The 25,341-nt window shown below is 40.2% G+C and overlaps 2 protein-coding genes and 1 long non-coding RNA gene across 9 annotated transcripts in view; 1 reads left to right on the top strand and 2 right to left on the bottom strand.

Annotated features, from left to right (window-relative positions):
- The window catches only part of LOC126872552 (uncharacterized), a 433,925-nt gene that overhangs the window by 397,202 nt on the left and 11,382 nt on the right, over nucleotides 1-25,341 (top strand). For 5 of the 7 annotated variants that reach the window (XR_007692039.1, XR_007692040.1, XR_007692037.1 and 2 more), the window contains one exon: nucleotides 18,743-18,852. The exons of the other annotated variants lie outside the window; for them this stretch is intronic. The gene's annotated coding sequence lies outside the window, so the exon portion shown is untranslated. The remainder of the gene's footprint in view (nucleotides 1-18,742; nucleotides 18,853-25,341) is intronic. 7 annotated transcript variants of the gene reach the window in all.
- On the bottom strand, nucleotides 9,512-18,348 carry LOC126872553 (uncharacterized). Its single transcript, XR_007692053.1, has 6 exons — nucleotides 17,348-18,348; nucleotides 17,006-17,267; nucleotides 16,035-16,921; nucleotides 11,258-15,644; nucleotides 10,849-10,949; nucleotides 9,512-10,531 (listed from the first exon to the last, which is right to left on the bottom strand). It is a non-coding gene; the product is annotated as an uncharacterized LOC126872553 (long non-coding RNA).
- On the bottom strand, nucleotides 21,589-24,925 carry LOC126872551 (protein hairy). The gene is made up of 3 exons (XM_050632637.1): nucleotides 24,353-24,925; nucleotides 23,728-23,823; nucleotides 21,589-23,328 (listed from the first exon to the last, which is right to left on the bottom strand). The coding sequence occupies exons 1-3, from the start codon at nucleotides 24,503-24,505 to the stop codon at nucleotides 22,495-22,497; spliced, it is 1,083 nt and encodes a 360-aa protein (XP_050488594.1). The 5' UTR covers nucleotides 24,506-24,925; the 3' UTR covers nucleotides 21,589-22,494.

The following is a 25,341-nucleotide window of genomic DNA, read 5'->3' as shown; positions in this document are numbered from 1 at the left end:
TCAAAGAATCGTTACAATTTTATCATAAACGACCCAGATCTGCCTTCCTCGGAGATGTTCTACGGGAAGATCACCGGAATGATCTCATATTCTCGGCGAGTCTTATCCATTTAAATTCCCAACCAGGCTGGAAATCGCCATCGGTACGGATTACCGATCTCGTGGAATTTTCGCGTGACGATCGACCACGATCATCGCGATATCGCTTGGATCGGTTACTAGATCGCGGCCGGTGGCCCGGTGCTAGGCGACAATGCAGAAACACGACGGCGACGACGTGTGGGCTCGGCTGAGGTGTGGGTTCGGCCGCGTTTAAGCGGTCGTATTTGGCGATACACGACAGAAAACGGTCGTGTGGGCTCGTTCAGCCTACCCAGCATCGTCGTGCTCGGAGATCTGTACTCTGGCGAAAGCGATACTCGGAAATTAATCGCGAGGTCAGTTTTTTGCGGCTCGTTGTAGTTCGCCAATAAAATTGCTAATGCAATGGCAATAAAGCGGAAGAAGTATTCCTTCGTAAACGTATTTTCCTTCTGGTCAGGATGAGAGACTATGTCTGGATATATTCCTTCTTCTTCTTTGATTGCTTTTTCCTCTGCTGCTTAATCGTGAAACGATTGCATGATAGATAGATAGAGAGAGAGAGAGAGAGAGAGAGAGAAGAACGAGACCGTTTTAATTTGACAAGATCGGGAACGACGTTCGTCACGCGAGCCTCAACGACGTGCACCAAGCTGAAGAGGTTAATGGAAAGTTATCTTCTTTAATCTCGAAGGCTGTCGCGCGCTCGTGCACGTCGCGCCTCGCCGTCAGAGCCAATTGAAGCGGCACGTGATCACCGCGGTGACTGGGTAATCGCGTCGTTCTTCTGCCATTCGAGGCGCACGCGGCTTCCACGTCGCGTGCTACACAGTCGTCACATTTTCGATGTTATTAGAGCGATATAGGCTGTTTTCGAGTCGAATGGATGGTAATTCGCGCTTTTCTGAAATCATCATTATTTTTTGTAGTGTTGCTTTTGGTTGGATCCCCGTGAATGTAGAAACAGTTGAAGTTAGGTTAATGAACATGTAGCTTCGTTAATTAATTTAGAAAGATTATATGTCTGAGTTAATAGCGTAAGAAATTGAAATTAAATATTGTATTTGACGTATTGAATACTCTTATTGATCTATCGAGCAACAGAAGCAAGCAATAGAATAGTAAAATATTACTAAGGCACAAAGAATCTTACATATTGTCGAAGATAAGATAAAGTAACTTATGTATTGTTTTTGCCGACGTACAAAAGATGTATTACAATAATATATACTTTGCAGCAACCTATTATATAAATCAGAGGTACAAACAAAGATTTCTATAATCTTAAAAAAGATAGTTTGTTATCGTTTCAGAGGATACGACAATTTCTGCAAACTTCATAAAATAGTAGAACCTAATTGGAAGAAAAGATAGTATCAGGAAAAATATTAAGTGAATCCTTGAATAACTACGATATTAAAAGCAGTAGTCAACAAGTTTCAATTATCTAAACAAAACAACTTCCAAGTAAGATGCTTTTAATGAACTAATCATTCCAATTTTCCTTACATCGTCTGAACCTTATCAACCATCAAATCGACTTCTACGCCGCTCTTACCGTAAAATTCCATTTCTCGTGGTGCACTTTGCTCGTTAAACCTTCGAACAAAAACCCGTGACAAATTTTCAGATAGCGTTTGCTCTACAAACAGTGGATCGCGGGTCGCGGTAGAAACGTGCGCAAACATCGTCTCGGGAGGATATCGAGGAGCCTGTAGAAAAGCTCGTGGACGTTGCTGAGGATGTTGTAACTCATCGTTCGCCTATTGACACCTGTTCAAACGCGATGGCTGGTGAAGGGACGGCAAAGGTCGCGATCGAAAAACGCCGCGTTCACGGGAACCGCCGTGTCACCCACACACGTCGTTGGTCTCTTGTTAAGGAAGCCGCAATTTAACAGGAGCGGGATAATACGACGAAGAAGGAAAGGACGGGGAGTCTCCTTAAAGCCTACGCGGCTAGGTCGGCCCACTTGAGAAGGCTCGAATGCGTCGAGCACACTCTGAGATGCATGATCGAAAGGACAGGGGTAGGCGCTAAGAATGACCTGCCTACGATCGTCTAATTAGGCGTAAACCGCGTTCCTCGTGTTCCTTATGCGTTGCCAGGCCGGCAGAATATGGTTCCGTGGATGATCTGCGTGAACCGACACGTGGGCTACAGGATATTAATCGTCGCGGGAACAAGAGACTTGTTAGGCGCGGGTCGAACGACTTATCTTTCAAGATCGCAACTAGAATATGGTTTATGTTTGATTAACTACGGGGGTAACCTTTGACTATTTATCGAATAGTTTTTTCATTGCTTCTCCGACTTTTTACTCCATTACAGGATTACATTCTGAGATATTTTTTCAATATATATGTTAATTCATATTTTTAACAACTAGGAAATTGGAGTCAAAGCAGAAATTTGTTCCACACATTAAACCTTTGCCGTACAGCTTTTTGTAAGGGCTACTAAATTTCTCGTGACGGCTATAACCGTTGTTTGCAACAATGTGTTAAGCATATAAACTAAATTGTGGTCTTTTATTCACATTATCATCCACCTATAGATTATCCAACCTTTCTTACCATAATTTTTGTTTTAGCCAATTAAGGACCAGGAAATAGTTTATCACAATATTTTAAATACTTCAATTTTTCTAAATGTCATACAATTTTAAAGTCTAGATGGAAGAAATAGCGATGAACGAAATATTAAAATCCTTAGAATTGCCTCTGTAGAGGATAGTTGATCGTGTGGTTTAAATGACGAGATAACTCGATGTTAAAACTGTCAAATATATTTAAAAATAATTAATAAATACAGAGAATGTTCACTAAGAATCTCGATATTAATTGATTCGCTAAACACTGTGTGAGACTGAACAACTCGTCACATTACGATCCCATTCGTTTATTTATACTGGTCGGGGCAAAATTTAAATTTGAGTTTGTTTGACGGTTGCACGTAGCGGCGACATTGTTTTGCTCGGAGTTTATTTATTATTACATTATGTAATGTACAAAACAACAACATGATTCGAATTGTCCTGTATCTCATGTGCCGCTACACTTCTCATAACTAGAATGTTAAAGAGCAGAATTTAATAACTATAGTAAATTGATTGAAGATTATATAAGATTATATAAATGAAGAATTTTTAAACATAATGCAGTATATTTTTGGGAGAAACTCGAAAACGGTCTGATAAACGTTACAAATATAATCGAATCGCTACAGTTCATCGTACCTGATAAAAATAACATCAAAGACGACCCTTGTACCTTTAGTACATCTGCCATATGGCGTGTGGCACTTGGGGTGTTAGATTCGTCCCTTCATAGGTTCTCTCCACAGTACCACACTTTCGAGTATCACGCAGATAAAAGATCTTCTCCTCTGTTGCTCATATCGTAAACACGTTTACACGTGGCTGGGATTTTCATCGTCGCGTTCCTTCCTTTAACTTATAGATGATATGAGTATGTACATGCATTTGTAAGAAAGATATCTATACTGATATTTAATTCTACCCAACCTACTCGAATTATTTGGCAAAATAAATGGAGGTTCTAAAATATTATCTGGTAGCTAGGCACAAAAAGGCAGAAGAAGATAAAAGTATTTAAGAAGTCTTTAAATCTTTCTAAGTCTGAATTAAGTTGGGAAAGAGCATAATGTTATATTCTATTGAATTTCAATTGTCTCATTTACGATGTATGTGAGAAAAATAAATAAATATTAATACGAAAACCAACACTGAGTAGAATTTCATTTATTCATTCGAAATTTTTGTTCATTTTCGATTAATAAACTTTTACTCGTTGAACTCGCTTATTTGAACTTAAGTTCCTATCATATGATATGATGTGGATTTTGATACATTTATGGAAAATTTAAAGGTGCAAAATTTCTAGAATGTACATAATATACAAAAGTATATTATTTTCTTGCAATATTGTGTAAGTAGGACAAATCACGGACTAGGTCCCAGTCTTTTAATTCGTGTTTATAAAAATATGAATTTTATCGATTACTGTGTAAGCTGTTCGTCTCTCGACAATTTCAGATAAATGGAATTCTATTATAACGAATAATAATAACAATAACGAATTAATCCAGCCAATCTGAAACGAAATGTACATTGAAAGACACAACACTCATAAAACATAGAGCTGAATAGGGACAACTTTAAACCATCCGATTCTATACCTGAAAAGGTTAATCCCATTTCGATGGAAACAAGCAGACACTGTCTCCGCTCAAAAAGCTAACAACCGAAATTGCTGAACTCTCGAAAGATACACGTGTCCACGTGGCTTTCCCGAGAAGGATATCCCGTAACCAATTCCAAAAACGAGCCGACAGAAATGTAACGCGATCGTAGCCGGTCCGTCCGATCGATCGCGAAGAAGCGGCAGCTGCTTGCACGATCGAGTCAATATTTAATACAGTGGCCCCGCTGTTGTCCTGTGACCAGTTTCGGAAGGGTGACGTCCCACCCCTTTCATCCAGTCGGGCTGCGTTGGCGCATTCTTGCCGGTTTTTGTCGGCGGTTGGTATATCGAAGAAACGTCGAAACTCCAATTCGGGATATCGACGCAAGACGAGGATATCGAATCGGCTGGCGCTTCGACCACGATTCCATCGTGGATCGAAGGAACGACGAAAAAAGGGGGCAGATATTAATAAGATGACACTGTTCGCTTGAACTCGTACGAACGATTGACAGATGTTACTCGGCCAGAGGTAGCTGTTCTTGAGAACGATCGTTCCTTCTCCTCTCGATTCCAACTCACGATAATTATCTTTTTCTACGCTTGTCATGTAGTGACGATGATTTTGTTTTCTTTTTAAAACCGCCAAAATTCCACGGAACGAACGCGTGCACGCGAGAGATGGCATATATGGTGTATCATTTATGACGAGAATCGAAGATTCGATTTTTTGGATGGAAAGGATAATGGTAACTGGTGAGATTCTTAGGGCTGGAAAGGGAACCAGCCTTCTTTGGGGAACACACTGTGCGTCTGGTACAGAGGACCGCGCGCGGTCAGGATCGCATCTAGATTCGGTTTTTTGATCTTCTGGCAAACCGTGGGACGCCGTGGTCCAGCGGGGAACGAGCCAAATATGTCCGTTGCCGGAGCCACATTTTCATTGACTTTTTGCCGACGAATGAATTATCGCGACGGTCTGCACGTGAAACGTTTCGCGACCTCAGGGGTATAAGCGCGGCCGATCGATTCCACGAATTTTTTGAATATCGAAAAGTTAAAACGAAATTATGGTGATTCGACGTTCACTCTGCCATCTTTTGATGTTATCGTTGTCTGGTAGATTCGTGTGTTTCACAGCAGAAATGGTATTTTGATTTTACTTTCTATTGGCCCTTTTTCCCATTACGTGTAAATGCAACGCTATTGAAAAACATACGAAAGTATTCGAACAATTACCATAGGAAATTTTTATGAATATATTATGCGTGTTATGCAACATTTCTTGAAATTTTATTAGCACTGAAATGATCTGCCAATGTATATACATATAAGATTATAAGGTGTTTATTGCAAATATGCATTTAATGAAAAATTATATGAATCTTGTAATTTTTGTGAAGTGTATGTTTGCAATACATGCCTTTTAACTGGCATATACATTCTCGAATTTGTTTCAAACTTTACCGATGTGATCATAATATATCATAATTATATCACGTGTATCTATTATAAAAAATGGTTTATGTAACACATGTGGTATGTATTCAGAACAATTTGTCACAAGTGTTCAAATACTTTCGCGAGCCTATCTAAATAAAATAAGTTATTGTTTTATCGAGTTAGACACGTTACCGAAGACCGTTCCTACAGAATGTAGAATCTACGATATCTCCAAATTTCATAAAATTTTAGGATGTAGATGGAGAAAGAAGTATTACCGAAAAAGATATTGACCAGATTCTTGAAATTCATCTTTAAAAGTACAATGTGAATTTGACAGAATTTGATAATCCTAAACTGATTTAAGTACTAAAAAGTTACAAATGAAATGTTGCACCTAATTAACTTAACTGAACCTTAACATGTTGACTGCCACCAGTGACCATTGGTGGACCTACGTTACTAAATTTTTTAGGATGATTGAAACAAGATAAATTGAATGTTCAACAATGTGAATATCATAGATAACATTGCCAGAGAAAAGGTGTGCAGATACAAATATTCTGCGAAAATTAAATACTTCAATGCAGTAGGTACATTTCAATCTATTGCGAGTCCCAGGGCAAAATATAGGTATATAAAATTCACAAGACAATTAACGTGTTAATAGCTTAAAGATCTCTGAAAGCCACCTGAACAAGATCAAAATGGCTCTGTGGAATGGATTCTCACCGCGTTCGGAGTGAAAATATCCGAAGCTGAGTCATCGGAAGAGCGGGCCACGCGCTGCTCTCGTTGGAGGGGATTCGAAGAACAAGCGGACCGCCGCTACACGGGAATGTATTCCGAATGTTTCCCTCGTAATCGTCTGTTTGTAGGTACGTCCGTGGATCGTCTGGGGTTGGCAAAGGGTGGTGGAACGGGGCCAGGAGAAATGGAAGGAGAGGACAGCTTCTTGCGTTGCATGTTTGTCGTCGAATCCGCCGCGTGATTGACGGACGTTAGCGAGAGACGAGGGCTGCCTCTCTGTATCGTGACATCCTCTGATCCGATGTTTATCTTGCACCGCTACGAGCTCGTTCCTGTTGTTCTCCAAAAGTAGGTATGTAGTACCCGAGAGCGCGATCTTTGCGATCGTATTTCGTGCTGCGTCCTCCTTGGCTGGAATCGATCTTGCTGGACCGTGAGTAGTGGATTAGCGTTCGTGAAAGCCCTCGCAATGGGAAGGAGAACGAACGTGGATCAATCCACAGATAGGGGAGAGAACCGAGAGATTGACATGCGGACCGGGCGGGAGCCTTTAACGCAGAAAGATCGAAGGTCCAACGATCGGAATCGGATGTAGAACCCGCGCGCTACATCTATCGTATCGCTCCTTTTGATGTTTTCGCCAACGTTTCGTTTATTGCCTTTTGCTTTCAACTCGAACGCGTTGGTTAGGCTCTCACGAGTTTGCTCTACGATTTCGTAGAAATTTCCAGGAGCTCGATATTTCTTAGGATGCTCTATCTATTAGGTTTGATTCGTCTTTTTTAGGAAGTTGGAAGGTACAGATTTCTACAAGGTTTTGGTTAGTCTAATTTGACTAGATAACATATAATCTTTTAGTGTGTTTATTAATACTAATTAGTAATACGAAAATATGCAGTCTTTCGTTAACTGAGTATTGATAATATGAAACATGTGTATTTTTCTAGCAACTGAGTATCAATATTATAAAAACTCGTTTCCTTCTAGTATTTGGATATTGTAATATGAAAACGTGTATTCCTGTAGTGATCGAGTATTGAATAAGTTTAGTCTTATGATTTTGAAATCAATGTGAATAGGTTGAAATAAATTTATGAAGGATTAGAATAGAATTAATTCGACCTAGAATATTATTCATATTTTTCTTGGCAAGTGAATTTTCTTCGATGCTTCATTTCTTAATGTTTCTAAAATTAAGACGCCACTTTTATAATCATTTCTTATACTCCAGTTATAAGTGATCTATGAAGACTCTGTGAAATATTAATAAAAATTGTAGCTGAAAATTATTTCTCATTAAATACACAAAGAATATTTCCATACCAATGTATCACACTACCGAAAAATATTCGAGACAGAATTTTACTTCATCGGTGACACAGAATGAATAAAGTCTCGACACCAGCGAGAATGTTTTGCGAGCAGACATTCTACCGGTATTCGAAACGCGACTCTAAAGAATGTTAATTTTACATTTAATCATGGGTATCGGTTTCTACCAACGCAGTTATTGCGCGAAAGGAATGATTATGGAACGCAACGAAATTGTTACACCCAGTGGAACGCGAGTCGTTCTCGCGAGCAAGGGTAATCAATACAATTATTATGCTCCTGTTCCAGTGCATTTTCTGGAGCGCTGTACACTGTACAACCTTCGGTCCACGACGGAGGGAAGAAAAAAATAATAAAGGCTAAGAGAAAGGGAACTGTTCTCGAGAATACCTCACAAGAACGCGTTTTTCCTCGCTCGAAAAATAACGTGTCAGGGTCGTTGTATTCGAGATGTAAATTACTTTTCGGAATGAAGTCTCGCGTTTCAGTGAAAAGCTATGATTTTCCCGGACAAAACATAGTTTTTAGTTCTGAATAGAAAGACTGTTTCATTATTTTTAAACTGACGTCTAAAAATTACACGTGACGCGGTGGTGCTATAAAAATCTCAAGTTATTTGTACTCTTCGAGATATACTGCATTGTAAGAATACAATAACGATAATACATTTAAACAATTTCCGTTCTAAAACTGTCAAAAATATTGGAATCCTTTGCTCCGCTTCTCTCGGCAAAGAACCAAGTAATTATTGTTAGATTTCAGAAATTCTCTCTAAGGATGCAGTTCAATTTATGACACATCAGTGTAATAGAAAACAAAAGATAAAAAATAACAAACTCTACTCGAATATCCAAATAATATTTTTCACTAAAAGGAACAGCTATAAATTTACCTAAGAAGACTAAAATAAAAGATTATAATCTTCTACCAAGAAGCCTAATCTTTTCCCACTAAAGCAGTCAGAAACGTTGCAACCCTCAGCGTCATTCCTCTCAGCGAAGAAGTAAAACCGATTTCAAAGACAAAGAAGTGTAGACCGATTTCACAGACTTTCTCGGAAGATCGAGTGGAAGAAGGGTTGTTGAATTTTCCCCGCGGCTTGCAGAATATTTTCGTAGCTCTCGTTCGTGGCTAGCCAGTGCTCGTTCGTAGCAAAGAATAAATAACTCGGTAGCTGCTTAATGGATCGTAAAAGCGTCGCAAATTTCGCGGCCGTGGGGAGAGGACGGTGCGGTTCTGAAGGCAATTTCCAAGCATAATTCGCACCTGGTCCAATAAGCATCATCCACGGACTACCGAGTTGAATTTCGATCGTCCGGCTAAACCTCGTAAAATCCTCCCTTGTCCGCCGGTTAATCAAGATCTCCGACGGTGCACTCTGACGAAAAGTGATAAAACTTTCGTTTCTACGTCGTAAATGGCTCACCTTGAAACGCTGACTCCCTCCAAGCCGATAACTTTTACGCAGCGATTTCGTTTATCGCCACTGTTGCCTGCACACGCTTTCCAACGGCGGTGCTTACAATTCCAACATTTTATTAAATAAAGGCTACTGCGTACGTTTAATGCCGAAAGTTTCGTTTCTACGATTGAGATAGTAAAATTGGATAATGACGAGCTTCGGTGAACGTTTTATTTTCGTTTAAGTTTGTAAGGAGGGATTGTTTTATGAAGTTGAGGATTCGGATATACTCTTTACGTTCAATGAAAAACATTAACAAATGTTGTATTATTTAATACTCTGCGTTATAAGGCACACGCGATGCGAATGAAATTACACATTTACGATAAAATGACTAGAAAATAAAAACAATGGAGGACGTTTAATTTGAACATCCAATTATTTGTACATGTCCTAAGATTTATGGCCTGGGATAACGCATGCTCACGTATTTATCTACACTTGTCACAGTATCTAACCTATGTAAATCCAGAATCATTCACAGCCTACTCATCATTCGTTGTCTGTACCAAAATGCATTCGGCACAATACTTCCATCGAATTAACTGTCAACAACGATTACGTGAAATTTAAAGGCTGGTAAATTAAAATCCTCGCGTTCACACCTCCGCTATAGTTCGCGGAATTATCGAACGTTTTACGCGCAATTACGCTTTAAGTGGTTTTCCTGTCCATCGTTTGACCGGTGCTTTCCGTTGGTTCCTCATCTTCTGACTTCATTGCTATGCATGGAACGGCGCAAGGATCGCAGGAGGACGACCAAGGTAATTGATTCCTGTCCGAACGAGATATTTACATACGCTAATGGCGTGCTTTCGGCTTATTTGGCTCTCGTATTCGCCACGTTTCGCTTCGTGTGTTCATCTCTGCGTATCTTACTAGTGGCATGATACACGCGATTTCAGAATCGAACAGAGCTCGAATTTCTTGTTTCTGTGTAGTATACTCGAATTGTTTCGGATAAGTAACCGCTTTCGAAGGTCGATGAATAATCGTCTCGTTGATAGCCTCGCTTCCAAAGACTTTTAATTGCCATTGACATCGGCTTAATGCAGACGTCACGTTCTGATAGATGGTAATTATGGCGAACGGATTAACGTTTGATGGCACGATGACGAGTTAGTCGTGAATTTTTTTCCTTGTTTGGTAGAAGAATTTTAACCCTGCTACGATCCTCAAATCTTTGTATTTCAATCTCGTTCTCATTTTAACAAAGAGAAAGAATTTATGACGTTTCGAGGAAATGTTTAATATGAAGCTGAAATGAAAAATCATGCATACCAATACGACCTTTTTTTTTATATTTTGTTTAGGTTAAGGATATTCTCTTAGAATAATATAATTGAAAAATCGAAAATGACCGAAAGAATAAAAATATACAAATTACTTTGGAAAGCTGCTTCAAAGAATTTTCAAAGTTTCCGAAATTCATTTCTAATTCCAGAAAACCATCCAAAACACTGTATATAAATTTTAAACCGAAAAAAAACGGACTAACAAGTAACACACGCACACTTATATACCAATTAACTCACGATTCAAATTATTAATTATAAATTCAATGACCAAAATTACCTGAAAAATTTTTCGGAGCTTGCAAAATTCCTCACAACTCCAAACACCGCCAAATTACTGGAAATGTGTGCTCAAACTCTAACCCAGATAGAACCACACCTCTGCAATTAAAATTTTATCAGTGAACTAATATTAGACTGCGAATTTTTGTACAAACTTACAATTTTTATGAACACGATTAAAAACGGAACTTAAGTGGAAATATCTTCTTATACTTTGCATACTTTATATATTTTTACATATTATATACATTCTATACATTTCTGCATTTTTAAATTTTGCATATATGCATAACAATCCGTAATCTACTGGTTATAACGAGTTACCATAGTTTTTAAAATTTACCACTAGGAACCACTAAATCCGTCAACCTCTCTACCTCTGAATCCCAAACTAGAAGCGCACTCACACAAAGAATTGACTGGCTCATTAATGGCACGAGAAACAGGGTCCGAAGCGAAGGCAGCGTTGAAATTCATCACGAAGCTGGTCAGTGTCACGTCGGAATCTCGGGGTCGCTTAGGAACACCCGAACCTGGAACAGGCTCACATTGTTCGCGACGATTCCCTCGACACGACTATATCTAACTGGAGAGTCTAACTCTCTATCGGGTTTCTACACGCTCACCCACGTGGCGTATCGGCGGAGCACACGGCGGAGCGGAAGACGCGCGACGCACGGGCAGCAAGCGCACGTGTCGCGCTTTTCTAGCTCGGTATTACGCGCTTGGGAGCAAACAACGAAATAAGAGCATCAGATAGGCGGCCCCACGGTCGTGCCTCTCCCCGTGGTACACTTCATAAATAACTCCGGTTTCTCGACCCACACACGGCCACGCGAGCGCACGCTCGCTCATTGCTTTCCGCCTCTCTCCTATCTAAGGTGGACCGAGAGGGTAATCGTCGAAGTACGCGTCCACTCAAGAGTAAAACTATCGCGAGGTGCTCTCGAGAGTATTTCTCGTAAGTGAACACTACGTTGAGAAACACGACTATCCGAGTCACTATCAGATAGGATAGAGAATGAGAGTCGCTCTCAAAGCGGTATCCACTTGCGAGAAACACCCTCGAGAGCAACTCACGATTGTTTAACTCTAGAGTAAACGAGTACCTTTACGTACCTTACGTAGCGGATGTTTATGGATTTGTAGGGAAAGGACGTGGTTAAAAAGTGCCAAATCTGTACCGTTTTGAGCCTAAAATTGTAAGAAAATATCATATATCGTATACTTTGTCGTCAATGATTGATTGAGAAAGTATCGACCGAAAAAAAAGAATAAAATATAACGATGGTTCTTCGTATTTATTATATTCCATTTTGTTTTGGAAGTAAGTTATAATGTAATAACTTATCGCATTTTGTTAATAGAAATTGATAACAATTTATGCGAATGTTTATGCAATTTTATATCTTTATAAACATGTAGGTACGACACAACAACAAGTTTTTTACTTTGAATGTTTCGTATATTCTTACATGTTATATGCATTTTGTAGATTTGTGAAACCTTAAGCCAAAAATGCATACGCATCTTTTGTCTGGTTATTAATTAACAATTTGTCCAATATGCTTTTACATGCTATATAAATATCCACTTTCCTTTACAGAATAGGATTCAATTTCTTGCACTCCATGCATTCTTTTCGCAAGTTATGATCACTTGAAGTGAGAAACTTCCAATTCGTTGTTTCGCGAATCATTCCATACACAATTTCACTTCGTACTTAATTTTCTTTTATCATCCAAACACTAGCTAATTGTAAGTTTCTCGGCTGAGAGATCTCCAGTTTGGTAATCATCTTGTATTCTTTTAAATACAATAATAAAATGCAACATTCAAGTGCAAATGTTCGATCGTTAGACGGTGAACGAATGTTTATTTACACTTTTACTAAATATTTTACTAAATTATTGTTAACCATATTTAACAACTAATAATTAGCCTCAAACAGTTTTATATATAAAAGTTTCGTATACATATATAAAATACATTAATAGCCCAATGCAATTAATAAAGTTGCCTTCTTGACGAAAGAATCGATTGTAAGAAACTTCAAAAGAGAAAAAGATATTACTAAATTTTACGAAAGCGTAGGGAGAGTCATGATATAAACTCCACACCATACTGCGCACCGTAATAGTCGTAACCCGAGGATGAAGAACGCGACTGAGAAAACGTGTCGACGGTGTTCTGTCTTTCTTGTAGTAGATTTAACCGAGGAGCGTTATTAACCCAAATTGGCCGTGCTTCGTGCCCTTATCCAATCCCACGCGAGCTACGTACTTCTATGCCGACACGGGAATTATATCGCCCCGGGGCTGTAACTGGTCACGTGTTCTGACTCGTTCTGGATGCACGTTTTGATGGGGTAGGAATGTGGAATTGGATTTCACAGGAATTTGAGGAGGATAGATCGGTCTGTGTATTTCGTTTGTTCGATACTTCGTATTTCATATTTCAAATTTCTCAGGTGTATTTCAAGACACAATGGAAAATAAATCGGTTTGTATTAGAAAATCATTAAAAACGTGAAAAGAAGATTTCAAGTGTAAAAAATAGGAAATTACAAAAATAATATTATACTATTGTTTCTTAGAGTCTATTTTTTGTAACAATTACGTTTGGTAATTAATTGTTTTGTAAGCTTCCAAATAATTTTTCACTTTTGTTGAAAAGAAGAAAGAAGAAGGCTAATCAATTTATTTAATTGTTCATTTTTTATATTTCTTTTGCAGTGAATGTGCATCTCGATCTGTTATTATGCGCAGATTGGAACTCTCTGGTTCTTAACTCGCGAAAATGCTCGTACCATCAATAAGCGGTATTTTGCATCTCCAAAGCTACTCTCGCAAGTTAAACCAATTTTAAAGAAAGGAGCGAGGCGCTAGGACGGTGTGCAGAGTTCAGCCGTGATCCGCAACTCGTGCAAGCATTTGGGAATATGTAAATACCGGATTACACGCGGCGAGCAAGGTTTCCGAACGAAGTGTCAGCCGCGAAAGAGCTTACAGGAACAATGGTCGATCGTGACTGGCGTAGATCGATACGATTCGACGTGTATGCTCATGGTGTTAGTGTGCCACGGGCCAACCTATGTAAATCTAGACGGACAACGCTGTAAGTAAGCTTGATCCGTTCTAAGAATAGCGGGACAATATGTTCCACGTTGAATCCAAGAAATCGGTTTGTTCGTTTCGCAATCGAACCTCTGCGAACCTTTCAACATCCTCGCTTCTCGTCGACCGGACGTATCGATCAAAATATAAAATAATAAGATCAAAGAACACAAACGCGGTACAATTTCGATCGATCTGTTGAAGAAAATCGTTGTATACCGCGTTCTTCGTCGCGATTGAGAAGATATCACGTATTCACTCACAACTCGAATTATTATAAATTACAATTTCGAGCGAGTAGGTTTAGCCGAGTTGGTCAAGAGTCGAGTTTTATGTTACACAATTGCGTTGAGAATACTAAGTGTCTTTCCTTTCTTTTTCTTTCGTCTGAGTATGTTTGATGCGATGCCTTAGGCAGTTAAAGTTCGCCTTATTACGCGCTTAAAACCTGTAAGTGTAGGTGTAGATTTATTGACAATTAGGATTGGCTTCTTGAGCTTCAATGTGTGTGGACAGGAAATATTTCCAAAAACCTGTACGCGTCTGAATTAAATCAAGTGGCATTAGGTTTCTGAGTAATAAATTGTGGGATAGGTGTTCTTTCTGATTTTGAATAGGAATTCGTTACGATTGTATCTTGCTATTTTGTTAATTAGTGTATTGTTGTGTGTTTTGTTCAGTGTTCTTCACATGAGTGAGTTCTACAATATGGGTCATAATGTCTGTCTTTCGGCTTCCACATGTCATTTTCGCAAACTGTAGCCGCGAGTGGTGTCAAGAATGATTCTTACAAATATGTTCTGTACTCTTTGTGCGTTGTGCGTGTATTTTGTAGACAGCGGACTCGAATTGTTCTCATTGTTTCATGAATGGCTGGCTTCCAGGTGATTTGCATAGAGTACTAACAATAAGCGTGCAAAATAATTTTCGATAATTGCGTTTTCGTTGGTGTTGCCAGTCCGCATCTACGATTACCTACCTAAATGATTGATCTTGGCTATAAAATCCGAAGGGATCTCGCGACGGAGCAACAGTTCTCGATTTTATTGGGGGTGCGTCTGAAATTTCAGAACCATCGTCATCGGTGTTGGTCAACTGCTTAGAAATCTCAGTTTACAATTCCGATTTTATTCTTACGTCTCAACAGAAATAGATAAAAAAGGAGGAAATTGATTTTGCACGAGATCGGTAGAAAATGTGCGGATTCGTCGATTCGCAGGCTGAGACTGCTGACACATATCGAAAACTTGCCAGCACCATCGTTCCTCGAAATAAACATCGTTCGCTTCCAAAGAGCGAAGAAATTCGAGCCGCTTAGGTATTCCGTTTGATTATTCAGCGTCTGGCAGCCGTTAGCAGACGCTTCGTCATATTAACATTCTCGAAATACAAAACCACCATTCAGAGAAGGGAAACATCGATAGACTACGGCCCCGGTTGTGTATTGCGCATGCATTGAATATCGGCGTGCCGTGATTCGAGTCGATGCTTGCATTTCGAAACGCCTTGTCGAAAGTCGTGTCGATGGTTTTTTCGATTAATTGCTCCATTAATTGTCGAGATATTGTTGCTTGTTCGGTCCTTGAATTGTTTCGTCGCGTCAGCATGAGCTTGGAGTTTTTAAGGAGGTTATTTCCTTCTTCGAATGACTTTTGTTTCAACATCTCTCCTGGTTTTTCTAGCGTCATTTTTCATAGAATATGGAGTTAAGTCGTCGGGAAATAGATATAATATTTCGAGAGGTGGAAAAATAGATGCATATGTCAGGTACTTTAACGGCAAATGACTTTCGAGTGTTGTTTTTATAGGTAAAATAGGGAATAATTGATTCTCTACAGGCAACGTGAAATTGTAAAAGTGGAATCTTGACAATAAATCAGAGTTCAAGAAACTCATGGTAATCGTATTGTCACTGAGCAGATTTCAATTCAAATCAAATTCCAATGCACTTGAAATAAAGCTTTACATGGAACCTACAGTTTACTATACTACGGATGTTTATGCGAATTCATATTTTTATAAATGCAACTAAAAGAGCAAGATCTAGTCAGAGATTTGTTTCACTTACCAAGTATTACAACAGATACTATACTTTAGATATCTTATATACTTTTGTATATTCCATGCATTTTGTAAATTGTTGCGCCCGTAAATTTTCCATAAATGCATCAAAATTCACAGTCCATTTATTACTGAAAGTATATGGCGATATATCTAACAATCGGTTAGTGAACCTTAAAATCTGCTAATCCTCTAAAATACAAGAAGTAGGAGAGTAGAAGAATGTTCAAAAAATTCCACGAGCTCAAAAACAGGTCTGTCGGCAAAAACTAAATTGAAAGCAAAGGCCGATTAATCGATGACACACTCACAACATACTTCAACTTGTCTGTTCTACGAAAACACACGTCCAGAAGTATCGATTTCTTACCAATGAACTCGCATCTGACAGTCATCGAGCACAAGGCAGTCGTGTTCACCGCCAGTCGGTTGATCTTCATGGTGAACATCGGTAAATGCGCGCTGGCCAAAAGTCCAGGGGCAAAAGAAACCCGAACGACCATTTCTGTGGCACGTGGAACGCACGAAAATGCCCGGCTTCTTCTGCCTCGCGAGCAAAGGGCCGCGTTTCGCGAACGGCAGCACGATAAACGGCGCCTTAGAAAAAACTTGGAAGACGATCCTGTACGTGAGACGCGAGACAAACGGCTAATCTTGGACGGTGTACCTTCGTCCCTTCGATAGGTTCGTGGCCCTTTCTGGCATCGTGCTTATGGCGCTCGAACACTCATTCTGATTTATTCCTGCTCATAGCGATGCGTGTCTCGTTCGCGGTCTAAGTAGAATAGGACGTCGCCGGTCAGACTATTAGACAGGCGACGCGTCGCGTTTAACTGACGCGGGACGAGTTTTTGCTTCCCTTGGATTATACAGGCTACTTTGGCATGATGAAATCTGTAGAATGTTTTGTGTACTGTTACTTAACGCAGATATTAACAATATCAGAGCATAGTAAATATATGAAGAATACTTGATTACCTTGTTTGTCTCTAGAGTCTCTTGAAAAAGAACTAATACTGATAATAGAAGTGCTAAGAAGACCAATATGTCTTAAGAATATTAATACGTTTCAAGAATACTATCTGATTGTTTAAAGACTTTTTCAACATAGTTTCCAATTTTATATTTATGTCTTTTTATATTTGTACCCCGGGAACATATTTACCCCAAAGCATTTTATTCAGCGTCAAGATTTTAAAATAAAATTCACTTTTCTATCACAATCTAAATTCCGAAGAATCTATAATACGACTTTAAAGAATCAAATATTACGTTCTATCAAATTTTCTAATTTTATACCACCAAATTCCAATTACTTACGTGCTCCAAAACATCTTCCTCATCGACTTCAAGATTCCAAAATATACATATCATTCTCCCTCTATTTAAGGGAGGGACTAACCATAGATAAAAGGGCATGAACTTTTAACCTAATTTAATAGTACAAGAGACTACGACTTAATCTCTCTGTCGATCCATTGCAACAAATTCCCGTTTAATGCGCTGCAACGCGAATCTGCCATGATCTTGAGCAAGATTCCAGCAAACGAAACCAGAACGAGAAAGATAGAGGAGGCAGAAGCCTTCGCAGCAGCGTTTTTCTACGAGGACAGATAATCATCGTTCGCTCCAGCAGCGTGTCACCGGATAGCACTTATCAGTAAGAGATTGACGACGAGGTCTGCGAGCGAAGGCAGTCACCAACCGCGGCGCGGAAGCGTGTGGGGGATAGAGAGCAAGGCACCGAGGCATAGAGCGATGCTGAAACGGGAGAGAAAAGCAAACGTGGAGGGAATGAAACGAAGCCAGACCCCCCACTTGCTGTTCGCGAGTGGCGGCGCGTGTCAACCTTGCCTTGTCCTTGAAACCACGCGACCGCGACCGTACAACGAGCCAAGTCGCTTCGGAACTTTACTAGACGCTCTCGCTCGGTTCTAGCCGTTCTAGGAATCAGCTGATTGACCGACAAAAGAGGAATTCCTAGTGGCTCCTGTGGTCGCATTTTCGCGGACCTGCACAGACACGAAATAATTAACGTTGTCTGCCATGGAAACGACTGACAATGAGTTCCCATTCTTCGTCTTTTTTCTCGAGGCTCGGTTCGAGAACCTGCTTGGAAGAAGGCTTGAACAATTGCTCTTACGTCATGATCCTAACCACTAGTTTCGTCCTTTGAACGAATAATTTCTAGTTTGCGCCGATGTTCTTGAAAATATCTTTGGAAGATTGAAACTGTGATTCATGTTTTCTAGAGAAATATTATATTAGTATTTAATTACAGAAGCGACTATATTTTGCCTTAGATATGTAATTTATCAGATTATTTAATGGTTTTATTTGTTAGATGTAGTATATTGCGAAAATTATTATGTTTTGTTTAGCATAATGATAATAGTATTATTTTCCGTCTGTTTTTGTTAAGACATTTTTATACTTGAAAGTATTCAATTACTGATTCTTCTAAAACTTTTTATTATATTGTGGTGATGAAATGGAAGTTCAAACTGCAGCACTGCAGAAAACGATTAGCCATTTCGATTCGTGGTGTTCATAAGTACATACATGAATGTAGAAAAATTCCATTGCCTTGACCTATGAACTTTTACACGTGGTTTTATAACTTAATGGATTTACGTAAAATCATGTAACACAAGTTGCTTAAAAGTTAACAAAAACCCGTAGTTTACATTTTCACCTTCTTCGTTTTTATTTCAGAAGCTTGGCATACTAAGCAGAGAATATTTTCTGATAACTGTCCACTTCTATCGATGCATACCAAAGCATCAAATCTCACCGGCGAGTTACGGAAGCACAAAAACGAAAAGGTAAATTAAACACAGTTCTAGAATATATGTATCAATCATTCGAATAATTATCATTACCACGTAGCTTGTACCGTGTCACGCGACTCGAAGGTTGCGTCGTTTCTTTGTACGAACAGTCTTTTTATCTGTTATGCCGTGTCATTCGCAATTTTAGTGACAACCCGAAAGTCGCGCGGTTCATTCAGTTAGAAACAAAAGACTAAAAAAAAGATAGAAAAGGAGAAAAAAATTTCTCTTTTCTCCGAGTAGAGATTCTTTTCTTGTCTGTAGTAATAGGGATCCGCAGATAATGATTCGACGACGCGAAAAATCATGTGATTTAATTAAATTAGCCGGTGAAATTATGCGACTCGATTATCATCCTAATGACCATTAGAGGCAAACTCCAGGGTCGGGGCTAATAAATAAAAGAACGTTTCCCCGAACGGAGGACTGGTTCAAGTTGTGAACTGGCAATTATGGCCGCGTTTCGACGCGAAGAAATGATCCTTCTCGTAGCATTGTCGCCATGGAAATCGTACGTGAGAGGTTAGAGATGAGAATCCGGTCAGATCTCGGTATCTCGTGAGACCTGTTTGTCGGAGATTTTACGTAACAAAAGATAACCAACTCGTCGGCGCGTAGATAACTAGGAATTCTAGCTCCCGTGTCTGTTACTTATGCAACATGTCAGCTAGTGTAAGATGGGCACTTTTGTACCTAGAAACCATACGATATACGTATATACTTAGAACAGCACTGTTAAGTATGTACAATTGGTGCAATTAATGTGCCGGAGTTGTAAAGTAAACTATTAAGTGGTGACATCCATTGGGATAATCATATATATCACCATACCATATAGGATCAAACATTGAAATAATTTTCAAAGATCATTTATAAAATGACGTTTAAAATTTTTATATAATGTATGCGATTAACTTTGTCTTGTATGTATTTTCAATTCCATTTAAGTTATTTAAGCTTCAAATGAATAATAAATTCAATCAGCCAATATATACAAAATTTTCTTTAAATCTATTACGAAGGAACAGACAACTGTAAATTAAATCATACTGTGTTAAACGATGCTCAAGTTTCTTATTCCCTTTTATATGCCTCGAACTGCAATTCCAACTCTCAATTACACCAATTTCAACACTTAGTCTATTTTAAAACCCAACTATGTACTCGTATATACCTCCCTCCAACTGTACATTCGAAAGGAAATCATCGAATGGTCACGAGTTGCCATTGAAACTCATCAACCAGATTGAAAATACTTTATGCTCTTCTATTTATATGTATGCATTTCCTCGTTCGTTACTACGAAAAGTATAGCACGACTGGAAGCGTTATTTACTTTGACCCTAGCGCCGGATTTGCGATCGAAAACGATAAGGTGCTACCGCGCAACTTGTCATTCAACGTGATATTGCGTGTGCCGCTACTTCTGCGCCGTAAATTGCGGTGCCAGAGACGCCACCGGCCAGCCAGAGGTGCATTATGGTAATGCACCGGCATCGTGGTTTCTTGTAAAATCCAGACGCCTAGGCAACGGTCCAAAATTTCCTCTAGTCACTTCCTGCTTTCGAAACTGCATCACCAATAGCATGTATTATGTCTAGACATCGATATTAAACACTCTAATCTCGAATACGAAATCTTTTACTATTCAACAACAAAAAAAGTCTATATACAATCTGTACAATAATAGCAAATAATAGCATAACGAGGAGACGATAAATATAGCCTCTTGGAAACCTTTCACCGTTCGATACAGCATAGTGTCTTCGATGACGTTTCTAAATATCAATCCAAAGAATTTTCCGATCTGGAAGCGTGGCTCGACTCTCTGGAAAATTACTCATAGTTGATTACGGGAGAAAGTCGACAACGATAATCAGTTATCAAAGTCTCGAGATTAGATTCTCCTCGTTGCCTGATAATTTCGAATCCGTGACTTCTTCCGTTCCACTCTCCACGTGTATTCTTTTGTGATTAGCACGATTCAGGAAAATGGTTCGATCGAATTGCAGACGCCCTCTGTGATCCTTGCGAGGCGAAAAGGGCACGACTTTCGAAGGTACAAGGGCCTCACAGTGTTCGAGGATCCATCACCAGGAGGCAGCAGGTTCTTGTCGGCCCACGTTTTCGGCCTAGCTCGGTGGTAGAGATACGAATTTCGGGTCCTCGTCGGGTGCCAGGACCACGAAAGGAGCCCCCCAACACCGGTTTAATACAGGAGAACCTACGATATTCTCCTTCAGGTGGCAGCACCTCGGCGGCAATGCTCAGGTACCTTCGCTCAGTATGCATTGGGAGCTGCAGCGGCGCAGATGGTGCATAGGGCCCCACTTGTAATAGTTTTGAAGCATTTAGCTAGACTACCTGCGAAATACTCTTTCGTATGATAGAATGCTCTTATAGGATTATACTCTGTTCTCTTAAACTTGGTATGGCTACGAGTAAATTGTATTTGAAGAGTAAAAACTTGGAATAATGAACGATCGATCTTTGCTTCTTTCGTATTTATCTCTTTTCGTATATTATCGGTCTTAGATTGCTAATATAATTAAACGAAGATTCGTTCAAGACTGGAAGCAATGTTAAAGTTGAGAAACGTAGACTAAACTTACGATAGAAAAATTGCACTTAAAAAAGATGAAGTTTGAATCTGAAAAGATTGATTTAGAAATTGGTAAATCTAAAAGAGGTAATGGAGGTAAGGGACGAGGAAATAAACGAGACCAATAATTGAGTTTTGACAAAGAGATCAATATTTATTTGATGCTCTTGTTGATAAGCGTCGATCTTTTGTTCTATTCTCAGGATAGAGAGGAATTTATAAATTTTCTCCGCACTCGATATAAATATAAATTAGGACAGATCATACTCATACGATCACGCTCAGCCTCTCACGCTCTCCTGCTCCTCTTCTTTCACGCACAAGGCTTAAGTAATCTACAAACTAGGCGATTTCGCAGTTAGTTTTACATACGTTCCTCGTACTTATTACAACCACGGTACACGGCAAAACACTCGCTTGGCCGTTTTCTCCGTACAAGAAACAGAATGGAAGACCTCGGTGATTCTTGTTGCGTAAGGCACTTAAAATATGATATTCGTCTAACGTTATATACAAAAGGTAAAAGGAAATCAAAATAGAACGCGAAAACATCGTAGAGGAAGGAAAGAAACAGTTAACAGGACGATACCGATGAAATGAAAAATGATGAAAAAAGATTTACGAAGGGTTATTTTTTAAATCCAGGTTCTCGACGAATACGATGTTTAACTGATAAAATAAAACAATATTTACAAGGCACTGTATAAGGCACTGCCTCATAGGCTACTGGCCGACTGCACACACTCGGGAAATATCGAATTCTCACGGTTTGACAGCGACAAGATCCTAGCTCGCAGGACACCTTTCACCCTAACAAAAACACGACTTCGAAAACGCGATACGTAAGGAACAATGATCCGTGTCCCGCGGGACTGTTCTCCACCAAATCCACGTCTCTTCCGCCGAAGCGTATATATCACTCGAGACATGTCTTCTTCACCCGCGATCGATTATACAGCAATTAGCCCAAATTTTCTTCGATATCTTGACCCCAATGAGCAACGCGAAAATTCAGTTTCACTCTTGACGACTCTTTACCACGGCCTCCACGGTTTATCTTCCACTTCTGGCACAACGCTCTTCCTCATCACCAATGCAAGAGGTTTCTGAAGAGGAGGACTGTATACACGAGGATCGAATTCTGGATCGCTTGTGTAACCGTTGGCTGGCGACGTCGCGACGTCTCTGTGACTGTTTCCATTGGTGTAAGCTGCAGGTTGTTCGCGGAAAGTCGCTGGAGGTGCTTCGAATGCTACTGGACTCGCCGCCGACGTGGACGTCGAGCTAGCAGAAGATGACGAGGACGATGCCGATGCCGTGCTAGCCGTTCTCTGAGGAATTGGGATCAGAGTTGGCAGAGGCGAGGTTGGCGCCGGAGATGCGGCTGGTGACGTAACAGGAGTCGCTTTTGCACCCGCTGGGAGCACCAATGCGATGTCTCCATTTGGTAATCTCGTTGGGACCAATTGAAGACCCGTGCCATTCGCGTTCGTGAAGAAGATCCCGTTTGATTGTTGCACCTGAATCCTCGGGGTTGCGTCCACTTGAGGCAGAATGTGCACTTGGAGCTGCGTAGTCGGTGGCGCCGGTTGGACAGGCTGCTGATTCGTCGCCTGCGTGTTGTTGCTTGCCTCAACCGGACCAAGGTAGGTGGCCAAGTGGGCCATCAAACGTCTCTTCACCGAGGCGTCCAGCCCGGGAAACCTGCCAACCTCACCGGCGCATTCCGTGAAACCAGCACGGAATTTGTTTAGTACGTTCGGATCGGTCGCGGCCGCCAAGGCAACCTGTTGACGCTGGAGCGATTCCAGGTGTTTCACTGTCATCTCCAGAATGTCGGCCTTCTCCAGTTTCGAATGTCGCGATGGCTGTAATCGCAAACATAATACCGCGATTATATAACAGTTCGGATCATAGATAGCTGAATTTTGGATAAAAGTCGCGAAAAATTTGCAGTTGCGTTCTAAGTCTTATCTATATCGAACCTTTCACCAATTTTTTGTTAATTAATCCGAAATTAACGATATCGATAGTAATTTCGACCGATTTCTTACTAAAGAATTTTTCAAGACAACGAAATAATAATACGATTTCCTTTTTAATTTAAATTCATGGTTCTATGGAACAAGTCATGATTTTGAGCGCGAATTTTCAATTAAAATGTTATATTATCTATAGCTAAAATTCAAAGAGAAGAAAAAGTTGACGATTGAAAATCGAATAACATGCGGGGGAGCGTTCGAATTACATGATGTCAAGATACTTACGTCTTTTTTCATGGCGTCCAGTATGAGGGTCTTCAGGTCGTTTAGGCAGTTGTTAATGCGGGCTCGTCGCCGTTTTTCCATAATCGGTTTATTGCTCTGTAACAAAAAGAGGATAGTCAGGTCAGGCACGTTGCCGAGTTACTTCAATTAATCGTTCGTTGCAAAGCATCGTTTGGTCAACGGTGCAAAATCGACACAATACTCTGTGTTTCCATTCTTTCCAAGAGAGACAAACATTCGTCGAGACTAATGCACTTTAATAATCATCGACAAAATTGTATTTCCCAATATCAACCATGACTCGTCGATCTCTTTCATTGTATTTGTGGTCTACTTTCATTTATTTATTATTTATTATATAATATATTATATTATATTATTTATTCTATAATTATTAAAAACACTATTTTCAAACTTTCTTCCAAAATTCACTGATTATAGTTTCGTGACAATGAAAAAGCCGCATGTTCAAACATCCTTCGAAAATTCTTAGACAGTCTCGAAAGACCGTCTCAGAAGCTTCAAAAGATTTTCGACTTCATGGATCGACCAGTCTCGTGACAATGAAAACGTTCCAAATCAATAAATTCCCGAAAGGACGTGAAATCTTGATAGAGACACTAACCCGCCGATTCTCTCCAGATCTTCTCGTAGTGGTAGTCGTGGTAGTGGTTTGCGCAGGAGGTTGTCCAGCTTCCTGGGGCACGTGTTGCGCCGGCGGCGTAGCACCGACAGTGACACCGCCTGTTGGCATCGTGGCACCCACTCCGGTCACCATCGTCCCGAAACAGTTCTTATATCACAGAACAGAAATCAAACGAGAAATTCGACAAATCGTTTAACACAATTTGCCGTTCTGCTACACACTGCACTGTTAATCCAAAGTAACGATCTTTCTAGCGAGTGTTCACTAAAACGTATGGCCAGGCTGGTGTTTTGCACTCGTAATCCAAGTGACTGATCAAACGATAATTGAAGAATATTCGAAGAGGGTAATTCGTATATTATTTCTCGAACGAGAGAACAGAGTAAAGAGAACGTTGTCTCTCCACACGTCCCTTGCTCGCTCAACTCTCTCACTGAACTCCGACCACTCGGAACGGGCGTCAGAGCACGACTGACTGAACGAACGACGAACGTCTTCTGTCGTCTCGTCGAAGCGTGCCACCCGATGGAATGCCCGATGGAGGCGCTGCCACTTTAAGGGTGGGGGCAAACGGCGACCAGCCGACACAGGAGGGGATAGCGCGTGACGGTTTAACCTGGACTTCCCTTCCACCACCGAATTCCGACGGTCGGTCGGCACCCGGTTGCCTTTAAGTGCCCCCACCCAGGGCATGAACCCCCTTCCAGGTTCCTCTAAACCGACGACCGTGCCGGGTTGCCTCGCGCAAATCCCCACCAGAGAACCCGACTCCCGGACTCGGATCGATTCGATTTTTGTGCACTGTCATCGACTGTTTTTCCCTCCTTTCTCTCATACTCCTTTTCTCTTTGTGGAAAATACGTTTCACCACCCTTCGACCTAGTGTCGGATGGGTGGCCAATATCTTTGAAACTGCGTTCGAATTTTGTGAAAGAGGACGGAAATTTTGAAAATTTTTAAAGGAAAAT

Source organism: Bombus huntii, chromosome 13, assembly GCF_024542735.1.
Source record: "Bombus huntii isolate Logan2020A chromosome 13, iyBomHunt1.1, whole genome shotgun sequence".
Taxonomy (NCBI): domain Eukaryota; kingdom Metazoa; phylum Arthropoda; class Insecta; order Hymenoptera; family Apidae; genus Bombus; species Bombus huntii.
This window is presented reverse-complemented; position numbering and strand designations above follow the sequence as displayed.